This window comes from Halichoeres trimaculatus, unplaced genomic scaffold (assembly GCF_033239565.1).
Source record: "Halichoeres trimaculatus isolate MK-OKI-2021-1 unplaced genomic scaffold, fHalTri1.1 fHalTri1_scaffold_3, whole genome shotgun sequence".
In the NCBI taxonomy this organism is placed as follows: Eukaryota; Metazoa; Chordata; class Actinopteri; order Labriformes; family Labridae; genus Halichoeres; species Halichoeres trimaculatus.
In genome coordinates, this window is record NW_027437181.1 from 38,097,268 (window position 1) to 38,111,007 (window position 13,740).

The 13,740-nt window shown below is 43.3% G+C and overlaps 1 protein-coding gene across 2 annotated transcripts in view; it reads left to right on the forward strand.

The window, feature by feature from the left end:
• The window catches only part of adamts18 (ADAM metallopeptidase with thrombospondin type 1 motif, 18), a 93,073-nt gene that overhangs the window by 44,983 nt on the left and 34,350 nt on the right, over positions 1 to 13,740 (forward strand). For both annotated transcript variants that reach the window (XM_074666376.1, XM_074666377.1), the window contains 4 exons: positions 63 to 235; positions 1,706 to 1,836; positions 5,348 to 5,471; positions 6,890 to 7,134. In XM_074666376.1, the coding sequence (XP_074522477.1) occupies positions 63 to 235; positions 1,706 to 1,836; positions 5,348 to 5,471; positions 6,890 to 7,134 (673 nt within the window). The remainder of the gene's footprint in view (positions 1 to 62; positions 236 to 1,705; positions 1,837 to 5,347; positions 5,472 to 6,889; positions 7,135 to 13,740) is intronic.

Sequence of the window (13,740 nt, forward strand, 5' to 3'; positions counted from 1 at the left end):
GTTTTGTGTTAGTTTTGTTAACCTGTCCTTCCCTCTGTGTCTTCCTGTCCCGTCCCTCTCAGGCCTCAGAACAATGGGAAATTCTGCTCCGGCTCCAGCCGTCTTAACCAGCTGTGCAACACTCGCCCGTGTCCTCTGAACAGCGTGGACTTCAGGGCCCAGCAGTGTGCTGAGTACAACAGCAAGCCCTTCAGAGGCTGGTACTACAAGTGGAAGCCGTACACTAAAGTGGATGGTAAGATCAGCATTAAGGGCCACAGCTTGAGAGTGCTTTCATCTTCAGATGATGATTTCCTCTGAGGATGTTTTGGATGTTTTTTTCTTTCCCACTCGTCTTTGAATGTAGCTGATAATTTGAAGAGTTTTATCTTCTTCTCTAGACAAAGGCGTACTGTATCTTCTAATCACACACAGCTTTCCAAGGATTATGAAGACACTAAATGATTTATTGTGGCTTGGCACTGCACTGGAAGAGAAATCTCATTGTTGAAAAACATAGAGAGCTGCCGATCGCTTAGGGCAATATATTTCTTGTTTTAATTCTCCAGATCTCTTACAATCTGCACCCCGCTGCAGCGTACTGGTCCAGGTCTCTGTATGGAGTGTTTCTGTAAATCCAGCCTCTCTGTGCTGCTGCAGTGATCTGGGCCAAGAGCTGGAGGAAACTATCACTCTGGGTTATGAGCATGAGAGACATGTAGCCACCTGCACCCTCTGACACAGTGGGGAGAGCTTTAAAAAGGAAGCCTTGGGGTGGGCTTTGTTACACAGAGAGGAGGAGGGGAGGGGGTGAAGGAGAGCACTGTTTGGCTGTCTTCCCAGACCTGTTTAAGCTGCTGATGAATGGGAAAGGATGTGGAGAGGAACTAATTCTGAGCTGCCCTCTGGGACCTTGGGCCAAGTCACCTTCACCAACATTTATTTTAATCAAAGACGGCTGCAGAGACTTGTCTGTGATAACTGATCTGAACTGCAGAATAAACTCGTAGCTCCACATGAAAACCCCTGGGTGCTCTCAGAGTCAGGTCCTGTCTTTTCTAATCCACTTTCAGCAGGCGCTGTACAAACTGTCTGAACAGCAGGCTGGGGCCAAAAAGCTCTTTAACTTTACATCCACCTCGTCAGGAAAACATGTTTTATTCAGGATTTTTTTACTGCCAGAGCCCTGCAGCGAGTCAGGGTGAGCAGGTATGTGAGTGACAGTGTGGTTAGGAACAGACAGAGCAGAATTTCTCATGTCACTACTTTGTACTGCTCTCCTCTGTCTACAGCGGCCTCCATACACACTGGAGTGTGGTGGCAGCGTTGAACCTAATCAATCATGATTCAAAAACAAAACTTCAGAAATTGTTTTTTCAATTTTTTCAGTTTTAGAATGAAAAAAAAGAAAAGAAAATCTGTTGTTGTTCATAGTTATTCACTTTGTAGAAAAAAAAAACAAAACAGAAATGTCCATCATTAATCCAGACCTCTGCCCAGTGCCAAGCCAAACCCCCTTTAAACCAGAGCAGAGGAAACCATCAGCTGCTGTGAGCATGTTTGAACAGCTAGTTCCCGCTAATATCAGGCCGTCAGGAGTCTCTGTTTAAAACCTACTGAAGATGAAATGTGATGAATGAGTTCATCGGCCTGTTCCCCTTGATTCTGTGAGTTTTTACATCATGTCTTGTTGAGAGTACCTGCATCATGTGTGTTCTTTGTTTAGATGAGGACATCTGTAAGCTCTACTGCATCGCCGAGGACTTTGACTTCTTCTTCGCCATGTCCAGCAAGGTCAAAGATGGCACCTCCTGCTCAGAGCACAAAGGAGACGTCTGCATCGATGGAGTGTGTGAGGTACATAATCTCAACCCCCCCCCCCCCCCCCCCCCCCCCCAAAAAAAAGCAAAATGATGTCTTGTCATCGGGTAATTTCTTTTCCCTCAGAGGGGCGTTAACTGGTTGTTTATGGAGGTGGGGAAACAGAGTTTTGAGGTAGTGTTTGGAAGGTTAAACAAGCTCACCTCTTTTCTCACTTCCAGTCTGCACTAACAGACTCTCAGTGTGACCAATTAGCGACTGTGTGGCTACATTTAGTGTCTTTTCAGTCTCCTCAAGTGTCTTTTAAAAAAAAAAAAAAAAAAAAAAAGCAGCAAGTGACAAGTCTTGTGACTTCTCTGGAGTTAGGGAACTCTGACACTATCCAAAACACTCACAGGCAGACAAGTCCCCCTCACTCACAACAGTCCCTCCCAGCTGCAGCCAGAGCAGATGACTGCATGCAGATAAAACACATGTTTCTATGGAGTTACTTTTGCTGGTCCTAAGCCCAGATAAAGGAGGAGGATTGATATTTGGCCAGAAAGTTTATTTGTAGTTTCAAACATATTCACAGTGTTATGTACTCACTTTCTGTCTCTTCCATGATGTTATTCCTCTCTCTTATGGTGTGGCCACACCAAACGCGAATTTGCGGCGCGATTACATACAAAGTCTATGCAAAGACGCGTTTAGCCGCCGATTCGCCTCTCGCGGCGCGATTCGCGCGTTTGGCGCGGCAAGTTTGGAGCGTTCACGCGTTTGGGCGGTAGACGCGAATTCGCTCGAGTTCAAAATATTCCCCCACGACGTCATTGTTTTGACAACGTTGGGGGGCAACTGCCGCCTGCTCCGGCTCCAACTCCGCCAGAGGATGGAGGAGAAAACAATCTGTGCGGTGTGTCATCATCCAGAGTTATACGATACGACGTGTGTAGGCCTACTCTACAGAGACCGGGAAAAAATGATCAGGCTTGGTTGAAAGTCTCTGAGGAGACAGGTTTTGAATGTAAGTTCTGAAAACATTCGTTCCCAGCTGGATCTGCCTGCACAGGTTATCACTGAGTCCGACTGTGTTTTCCTCAGCGGAGTTTTGAGCCTGATAGAGAGGAGGAAAGTGCGGGGCAGGGGCAGAGCCAGGGAAAAGATGAAAGTTCTCTGTGCTCCTCTCTTTCCTCCACCCCTTCATTATCCCCAGGGAGACCTCCGGGAACATGGGTCGGGGGTTCGGGTGGTCGGGGGTACGGGGTGTCGGAGGTTCGGGGGATCGGGGATGAGATCGCAGGGAACAGCCAAGCAGGGCTGGTGGATTACCAGGGAGAGGCAGCAGGCATTGATTGTGATCTCCAAAGCTTTCACACACTCTCCTGTCATGCTTTGGAAACCACAGCTCATTGTTTTTCAGATGCTCTTTTGGACTTTCGGTCTTTAAATGAATGAGCTCTCTACTCCGCATGCGCAGTACCGCGCATTCGCGTGTTCGCGCCTCAGGTTGTCAAAAAAGTCCAGCGGCGAGACTCGGGCGTTCACGCGGCGCGTGACAGGCCATTCGCGCGAGTAAATTCGCGTGTTCGCGTTTGGTGTGGCCGCGGCATTACAGCATCCATGACAACTGTATGCATAACACTGTTTATTGTGTTGTGGTAAATTAAATACAAACAAAATACTTGTGTGTTTTTCCTGAAATCCTAGTTCCACCCATTATCTTTAGTTCATATTTCTTCAACAAAAATTAATTAATTAATTAATTAAAAAATAAAAAATAAAAAACATGATGTTATAACACATCTTAGGCAAAGTAGCTAATGAATTGTGCCCCCTAGACGGTAAATAACTATTCCAAGGCTTCAGGCATTGATGATTGTTTGACAGAAAAACTAGCTAAAGTGTTTATTTTTACATTTTATTTGAGACAACTCTCAGTTTAAGCTCTGAGTAAGTATTAAAAATAGTGAGGTTTGATTGCAGATGTCGCATAATTTGCCATGGGGTGCTTTTTAACAAGAAGCCCCTGCCCTCCCAGCTACTGGACTTCTAAAAAAGTACCATCCTCAGATCAGGGCTGTTTAAAAAGGTAGATTACCCTGGAGCTAAATTTAGATCAGAGTTACTCAGGTTGAAAAATATTTAGTTCCTCAAAAAGTCACATGTTTCTGGGTAAAGTTCCTATGGTGGATAAGGAACCTGTACTTACTCTACCATGAGTTCCTGTGAGAAACTTCAGATTTCTGTTGACTTTCGCCCCCTGTGGAGCAAGTGGCACCTCCTTCCTCTGAGCTGTTCATTCTACTTTGTCTGCCATCTTACTCTGTCACTCAGGGGCTGTTTACAGGACAATGGTTTAAGGGTGAAACGCAAAAGTTTTGTTGCGTTTCAGCCTCGCGTTTGCGCGGAAACAGCATTTCAGCCGACCTTAAAAGCAAATTTTAGAAAACGGCCTCCAGAGTGGGATTTTTTCTGAAATGCTGCTGACACTGTTGCCATGTAAACAGTAAGCCGGCGTTTTCTGTGGAAACAATGACGTCACGCTCTGCTTTGCGCTTCACGCATACAATAGGACAACAGTACTTTTGTAACAATTGTTGGTAACTACTATATTGAGCTTGTGCTGCTTAATCTACTGAATCTGCTGACTGTCTTTCAGCAAAATGTGCGTCTGTTGCTCCACTTTTTAACTTAGTATTTTCCAATACACCAGATGATCGGCTCAACTCCACTTCGGTGAAGATCTCCCAAAGCAGCTTCTGGACAAGACAGTTATAGCACCGACTATAGGCCTGGCATGCTTACTACAGCGTTTCTAGTCCCTTGGTGTTTCCGTGTAAACGCAGATTTTTTTCACAGCGTTTTAGCATCTTGGTGTAAACGGGGCCTCATAGTCTCTACTGTGGAGGTGAAAATGATGCTGTTTGTAGCTTAATCTCATCCTAACTCCCCAAACAGCGTTTTTAATGGTTCAAGTGACTGCCTGGAAATCCCCAGTCTTTATTCAAACAGACCTGTTTGCTCTTGTCGCTCATAAAGATGTATTCATATTAATTTAAATCATTTTCAGCACCAGAAACAACGAACAGACTGAGATTTTTGGCCAGTCTGTCATCTAATTGCTGTGAAGGCGTGTGTGAGGGGTGCAGTCTTTATGGCTTATAAAACTTTTAACAGTTTAAGAAATAAAAAAATCTCCTCTGGAATATGAAAATGTTGGCAGTAAGGACAACTGGCTTCATTAAATGTGATGAGAGGTACAGAGTTTGAATATATGTGACTTTGCTGTTTTTAGTTTTTTTTTTTTTATCTCTTTAAAAAGTTTATATCCTGACTCAACTGAAGGTCCAAACTGTCCTCTGCCTGTGCCTGCAGCTAGGTGTGTCACCTCTGTGTCCCAGCAGCAACAGAGCTACATCTGATTATATCTAAGCAGTCCTTTCCATTGAGCTGAGAGCTTCAAACAGCCAGACAGAGACCCACGGCCTCTTAATCCTGTCTCTTTTAACATTGATTGCACTTGTGTTTTTTTCCGTGTGTGTTTCTTGTGTGTGTGTGTATGCAGGCAGTAGGTTGTGACCAGATGCTGGGCTCCAAGGCCTCTCTGGATGCCTGTGGGGTCTGTAAAGGGGACAACTCCACTTGCAAGTTCTTTAAGGGCCAGTATGGCCTCCAGCACAGGGCTAACGGTGAGTGTGTCTGTGTTTGAACTCGAAGCCTCTGCAAGACAAAGCAGCTTCACTTCATGTGTGCAGTGACACAGGTAAAGCACTGATGAGTTACAGGCGGTTTTACTGCAGGATTAGCTGCTGCTGCATGCTGCTGCAGTAAGAAAATATAAACAGTAAAAATATTAACACATTATACTCAAATTAGTGACGCTTGTACCTGCTGTAAACAACTTCCAGCTGACCACTTACATATGATCTGGATGTGCCCAAGACTCACAAACTTCTGGTCTAATGTGGATTCTCTCTGACAAGCTCTTGACTAAATATGGCTATAGAACTGAACCCTCTGCTAATGTCATGTGTTCAACTAACCACAATTAGTTGCTGCAACAATGAACTTCAACCTTCAACATTCAATGTTCAGTGCTAAATATCCACAAAGAGCTGGGTCTGAGACCTTCTGGCTCCTTCTACCCCTGAGGACAAAGAATACAAGGCTCAGATTAATGGCCTGAGTGTTCCCTGAACAGATGAGTCTTCAGACATCTCTTAAAGTAGACAGGGGCTCTGTGGATCGTATAGAGTTAGGTAATTCATGCCACCATTTGGGGATAACAGGGGGGAAGAGTCTGGCTAGAGATTTGGAGCCACGCTGGGCTGGGAGCACCAGGTGATTTTCACAAGCAAAGCATAGTGGACCAGAAGGAGTGTAGACCTGATGAGATACCCCAGGTAGGAAGGAGCCATTGTTGTTAATGCTTTGTAAACCAGAATGGCTTACAAAATGGGCACAGGATGTTTTACAGTGTTTACAACTGGAGAAGCCAAAGTTCTCATCACAGAAGGGTTGTCTTGCATCCTCCAGTAAGACTTGGGACTCACTTATCAGCCTCATAAGAGACAAGTTCTCTATCATTCCTAATGATGCTGGAGATACAACTTGAATAGAGCTAAATACTGAAGAGAGAGACCCCCTCCCCCCATTTTATTCATTTTTTTCTGTCCTCTATTGTTTTGATTCTTTTTTTTGTATTGTTTGTTTATTTTACCATATTAATTTACACACACACACACACACACACACACACACACACACACACACACACACACACACACACACACACACACACAGATATATATATATATATATATATATATATATATATATATATATATATATATATATATATATATATATATATTAGGTACCTTGGGAAGCAGGGTAGTTGAGGGCAGGAAAGTTAAACCGGTGTTAAGTATTCTGCTGTCGTATGACTTTTTATCTACTTTTTTCTATTTTATTGGGATTATTCTGTTAATTCTAAGCAGAGACTTTGAATTATTCATATTTGACATGTTGTTGTACTGTCTGAAAAAAAATTAATAAAAAAGATTTGGAAAAAAACAACTCATTTTATGACATTTTTGTACCTCAGAGTACTACTCCATGGTGACAATCCCAGCGGGAGCACGAAGCATCCACATCCGGGAAATGGAGGTGGCATCCAGCTACCTGGCGGTCCGCTCCCTGAAGAGGAAGTACTACCTGACTGGGGACTGGACCGTTGACTGGCCAGGGAAGTTCCACTTTGGTGGGACTGTGTTCGACTACCAGCGCTCCTTCAACAAGCCAGAGAGCCTGTACGCCGCTGGACCTACTAATGAGACGCTAGTGTTTGAAGTAAGCCGCCGCTGCTTGGTGATGACCGTTTGAGGTGATGGAGAGTGACAGGGTCCCTGGCAGAGCTGCCGGCCCTCCTGTTTTGAATGTCTGGATATGAATAGGCTGAGATGAAAGAAGGAGTTTGGGTGGTAGGGAGAGCAGGGCTGGTCGTAGCTGTCTGCGGGGCTTCTGTGGGGGATTAATTGTGTTTGGTGATTGGTTGTGTCAGGGATGATCTGGGGATGGGTTAGTTGTGTGGAAGGCTTTAATCAGGAAGAAACAGAGCTTTGGGGGCCGATCCTACACACAGCTCTGTGAGAGCTGAGACAGAGAAATATAGGATGGATTGGGTTGAATCAAAGTGACAGACAGAAGGTGAAGACCTGATTCAGTGTGAAGATACTGCCTGCCTGTTTGTTCAGGCTGTGTTCAACAATCAGCTGCTAACAGCCAAGTGACTGCACTGACTGGGTGTGTTAGCATATGTTGTGGGAGGCTGGTCTGTCTGGCTGGCCTGCTCTGATTGGTTGACCCAGATAAACTGTTCTTCATTGTTGAGAACTCACTGTTTTCTGAGGAGAGTTATATTCAGTTATAAACAGTCAGAAATTGTGCCAACACATCTACCTACAGGTACATGTAACCTTGACTGAGCTAGCTGTGGCTAACACAACGAGCCCAATAGATCTCATGAAGCCCCTTTCCTTCCCTCCCCATACCAGTGATTTCTGGGAATTATTCATCAAACACAAACTTGTTTCTTGAGGCAGTTGCTACATTTTTATGTATGACTGGGTTTTCTATTCTCTCACTGTTTCTCCTGCAAAGCTTTCCTCACAAACAGCACTAATTTTAGCAACTTTACTTTCAATTTCCTTTCCGCACCTCATTTATAGTCTGTCAGGAGGAGCAGCGTGGTCACAGTCATTTGAGAATGCCTGGCAGCCGCAACCTTTGTGTTGATGTTTCAGGAAGTGCCAGTTCCTGCAAAGAGAGTGTGGTTTAAGAGCCACACCAGGCGTCCCACTGGGACTCACCACTCACTGCAGCATCGCCCCAACCAGATACACACACCCTCCACTGTAAGCTCACAGCTGACATATTCATTTATTCAGAGTATGAACAAGCAGAGATACCAAAAGGGTTGAGCCTCATACCTAGGGTTGCCAACTTTCTCACTACTGAATACAGACAGGTGCACAGTGCTATGGTGGTGTGAGCATGATGTGTGAATTCAGTGTATAATCATATTCTGATTCAACTGGAAGTGCGGAAAGTGTGTACATTACACAATCTTGTCTCTTTTGCAGGTTATCCACGTTTCTTTTGCCAAACTACACTACACATCACCTTAACTTTTACATCAACTCAATACCTAGAGCTAATTTACTTGTTAAAAGCTTAATGGGAAGAGATGAAGTGTCAACTGAAAGTGGAAGAGATTATTTAAAACGTTTAAAAAAGGATAAGTCACTGTGGCAGTGCTTAGAAGATTAGGGAAGTTTTTTTCCATTAAATGTTGCATTAAAAATGTAAGCTGACACGTAAAACAGCAAGACAAAATGACAAAACATGACTTATCATCATCACTTGTTGAAATAAAATCCATGTCTCATAGTTAAGCTTCCTTCCTGGCTCAGGCCCCGGTCAGGTTGATGTCACTTTGCAGAGCCCTTCTGTTAAAGCTCTGTCTGCCTTCTCTGAACCTGACCAGGTTTGTCCCACAGGTGAAATGCAGTATGCCACTGATCTGGAATCTGTTGAGAGCAGCCTGCTGAATTTACAAGAGTTAATAGTCAGTCTATTCAGCCCAAAATACAGGATGTCCTGGCTAATACAGGACAATTGGCAATCCCACTCACACCTCAAATACACCAGGTACGTCTGCAGTCTGACTCCATTTCATTGCGTGACTGCGTTGGTCAACTCACACCAGCTGCGTGATCAGTCCTGAGAGCAGAGATCTGTGAGATCAACATGTTGACTGCAGGGACCTTGGATGTTCGATACCACTTTTTATGCAGACCGATACCAGTACGAGTACTCCCTCTTAAGTACTCACTAATACCGAGTACCGATACTACTAGTACTTCTGATACATAAAATTTCAATGACAGTGACAGATCATTTTGATGAAAGACAGTACAGTCACTTTGCCTTTGAGTCCAAATAAAACACAAACAACTCTCTCTGAATTAAGATTTTTTTTGATAAATATTTAAAAAATATAAATTAAAAATGCATAATAAAACTAACAACTGTTAGAGTTAAAGTAGTTTTTAAAGTAAACTTAAGTGCAAAATACCAGAGTTTAGTTGTTAACTCTCACTGGTTCAATCATGTTGTCTGAACACGACCTTTAGATTAGATTAGATTAGATCAACTTTATTGTCCTTAGCAGGAAATTTGTCTTAGACAGCAGTACTACTGGCCAAGGACGCAGTATTTTAAATGACAAAATATTAGACACATACAACAGTCACAAAAGCAAGAGGTCGGCAGCAAGCATGGCCAGAGGTTATTGCACAAGGATGTTAAAGTGCAGTGCTCGACACAATACGCAGTGAAGCTAAGCAGAAACAAGTTAAAAACCAAGTTTTGACGATAAGAACAAAACATGGGTAAAAGTTGGATAATAACAGCTAAGATCAAGTAGAAGCAGAGAATAAGTAAAATATGTAGAAACAAGTTAAAAAAAATAGATAAAAAGTAGAAAATAAAACCCATGGATAAAAGTGGAATAATCATAACAGGTCAGTGACTGGTGGCAATAAATAGGCTGACAAAAAATATATATACAAGCATTATATGTCAATTCAAGGAAAAAATTAATTAGTTTTTTTGTTAAGCAGAGAGATGGATGTAGGGAGAAACGAGAGCTTGTATCGATTTGTTTTGTGTTTGCTTGCTCTGTATCGTCTCCCTGAAGGCAGAAGTTTATATTCCGGAGGAAGAATATGGGAAGGATCATTCAGAATTTTCCATGCCTGGTTAAGGACGACACTATCAAAGACAGACTTGAGAGAAGAGTCACCTTCATAGCTGATTTTATCAGTCCACTGATTTTGGATTTACTCTGGATGGATAATGTGCCGAACCAAGCTGCCAATCCATATCTCAGAAGACTTTCGAATATGGCATTATAGAAAATCAACACGATTTCACGACTGACACCAAACAGTCTTAGCCTGCGAAGGAAATGCAGTCTTTGAGATAATTTGTTGCAGAGGGAGTCAACATGATCTGTGTCAACATGATCTGTCCATTTTAAAAAATTGTCCATGACAATTTTTTAAAATGGACAGATCATGTTGACTTCCTCTGCAACAAATGGGACCTGGCGCACATTTGCTGTGGTGTTAAACAGCAGCAACTAGTGGCAAGGAGGACTTGCCCGACGTGAGATTTTTTTGCCAAAAGAATCTGATGCTGGTATCTGCAGCCTGCACGAGTACTGGTACCTTGAAAAATGTCTGGTATTGGCTTGATACCGATATCTGGTATCAGTACTTGCCCATCCCTAGTAGGGACCTCGGGAGTAGACGTCTGTTTTATGAAACGTATGTACCAGGGCTAATTACGGCACACGCCTGATCAGCTGTTGATAAATGTGGCGTCTGAAATCAATTCTGATTTATTTAACAAGCAGCTAAATATTCAACATTCAGCTGGCCGAACCCATGGAATTTATGAAATGGAGGGACACATTAAGGAAAAAGGGGACGTCTTAGTGCTGGTGATGGACAATGCCATAGCAACCTAGGGAGAGAGACATGGGTTACACACCCATAGCTAATTGGACGATCTAAGTATTAATCTAAAAACATCAGTTTTTCCGTCTGAAATGTTTTGCTTGATCTAATTGTTTTTCCTCGCTACACCGCACTGCCGACTGATATGAATCTTGCGTACACTAACTCAGACCTGGCGTAGGATTTGAACGTATCTGACACCTACATCCAGATTGATAAATACCGATCTGTATGTGGATTTGAGTGCACCCATGTTTGATAAATGAGGGTCGTAGTCTCCGAGTCCGAGAAATTGTCTGGATCATAGTTAAAAAAAAACAGAAAAAGGGAGTCAGCAAAAACATTTTGCCAGTGACCTCCTGGATTACAGAGTGAACCCCCTTCCAGAAAGTTTGAATGCAGTCACAGGACTATAACAAGTGGATAAATGCCTCTTTATGTTTATTACATTTATTACAGAGATTGGAAGTGTAAGAGAACATTTTCTGGAGGTGAACAGGTGTGTAGTAGGTTCGGTGAAAAAAGTTCTGTTCATGAAATGAGATTGACGTAGACTTAGGAAAAACCCCACTGCAAATCTTGTTCCAGTCTGCAGGATTAAACGTCACCTCTAGATCATGCTCCCATCACGGCTTCAGAGAGTCACCGCCTGGAGAATCAGAACAAAGTAGGGAAGTATGGATCTGGGAATTAAGTCTTTTTGGAGATTTGGCCAAAACAAGACAATCTCACAAAAATATCTTTAACCAAAATATCACAGATTATTCATCTGATTTACTCATTCAAAATGTATTAATGTTCATCAAAGCTTGTATACATTTCCAACTATCCATTTAAAATCTCCTTGTGCAGTAAAAGGAAAACATGGAGGTTATCAAAGGCATCAGAAAGAGGAAGATGCCGAAAGGAGAAGTCCAAAAAGAGCTTTTGTGCCCTCTTCACTATTCAGCTCTGTCTCACATGGCAGAAGCCCCCTCCGTTATTGTGCTGTGCATGTTCTTCTTCTGCTGGCTCCTGTGTGAGCACAGTCACGTGTTGGTCTACATACACATACACAAAGGCAGGGATGTGGCCCCTATGGCCACTGATCTCACAAGTGCTTTGCTGCAGCCATGTGATTCAGGGCTAATAGAGCGAGTAAATCCCTGAGTCAACTGCCCGCTAAAGGCAGGATGGAGAGTATAAAATCAGATGGCTGCGTGGAACAAGACGTTCTGCACAGTAAAGGAAGCGATTTATGAGCTGATGGCTCGTACCCGCCCAACGTTTTGTCATCAGCAGTGTGTCAGAAACCAGATCTCTGAAGGGAGTGCAAGTCTTTACCTGTCCTTAAGCTGGATGGGCTCCTCCTGGGAGCTGAACTCATACTCAACAAGCAGCCCAGCTGTTATCCTGACTCTGGAGCTTTGAGTGAGCGCTGCGGGGACATGTGGGATGTACCTCTCTCATAACTGTGTCAGTGAAAGCATTTCTTTTCCCTCGACCTTTGACCCAGAGCTGAGGAAACAGAAGTGGGAGCCAGGTAAAGAGCAGACATGTCTTCCCCTCCCTCTGTAACAGCTGAAGTGATAGTCATGTAGGAGCTGCCCCTCTTCCACTCCCTGGGGCTACTGAAACTCTGTGGTTGAAGCAGGAATGATTGGCCTGAAGGTCCTGCAGAAAGACTTTGGGGATGTTTCCAAAGTGCTTGGCTGGTCACTTATTGGCTGTCCTAAAATGTCTGAGTGTGTCTTTAGCTGTTTAGCTATCCTTGCCTCTGAAGGATGAATGCCTGCAGAGGTGAACACACGCAAAAAAAAGTCTTGTTGCTGTTTCTCCAAGACCAGGGGAAGGGGTACAGATTTCACTTATTTCTGATGCAGATATCTCTTTACTCCACAAAAATGGACCTTCAACAGCCCAGGCAGTATTTGGCAATGACTTTAAAAAGGTCAGTCTTGGAGGAAGATGATGAGTCCACATCTTCAGAGACATGAACATGAGACATGAACGTCTCAGATTTTTTTTGTTAATTGTTATTTTATACAGTTGTTGAATCCTTACAGCTCAGGTCACAGGTTTGTGATGGGTCAGGGGGGACAGGTTATCCATTCATCATAGAATCATGGTTTAATTTCCTTTGGTCTGCATGTCTCAAGCTGGGTTTATACACCTGCTTTAATTCAACACCTTTTCTGTAGCCAGTGCAGAGCCGGCTGCTAGTAGCGCTGCATACATCCGGCTACTGACGTACAGTACAAACTTACAATGTTTGCTTGTTGTCATGTTCCAAACAACAGCACTGTGTAACTGTACTGATAAATACCTTACCTCGTTGCGTTGTATCCAGTAAAAAACTGACTTGAACAAAGAAAATTTGTTCCAAAACAAACACACGTGTTGTTAAAAGTCACATCTTTTCACAGTGTGCGGAGACTCCGGGCCAGAAGGTGATGAGACAGTCCAAATAAAACAGATCCTCCTCATAGCATCTGAAATATTCATGCTAACCTTTTTGTGTTTGTGTAATACTAACTTTGAGTTGATACTTGGGGTTGGCTTTATATTTCTTGGCTTCAAAACAAAGTTTTTGTAAACATTTGATAGCAATCATTAGTAAATCTGTCACCTTGTTTGCAAGCAGAAATTGAGGCCCCCAAATAAAATTTTCCTTAGGACCCCATGGAAGCCTGGGTCGGCTCTGAGCCAATGCATGTAGCCCAACATGTACCTCCTTAAAAATGGACATGTCCAGAATCACTGTACCTCCTTTAGAGTTCATCTCTTGTGACGTGTCCTCTCTATCCTTCCTAGTGAAAGTGCTGGATGTTAAATAACACGTATCAGCTTCGAAGAATAACAGTACGTTCAAAGCTGCTAAAACAAAGCGTGA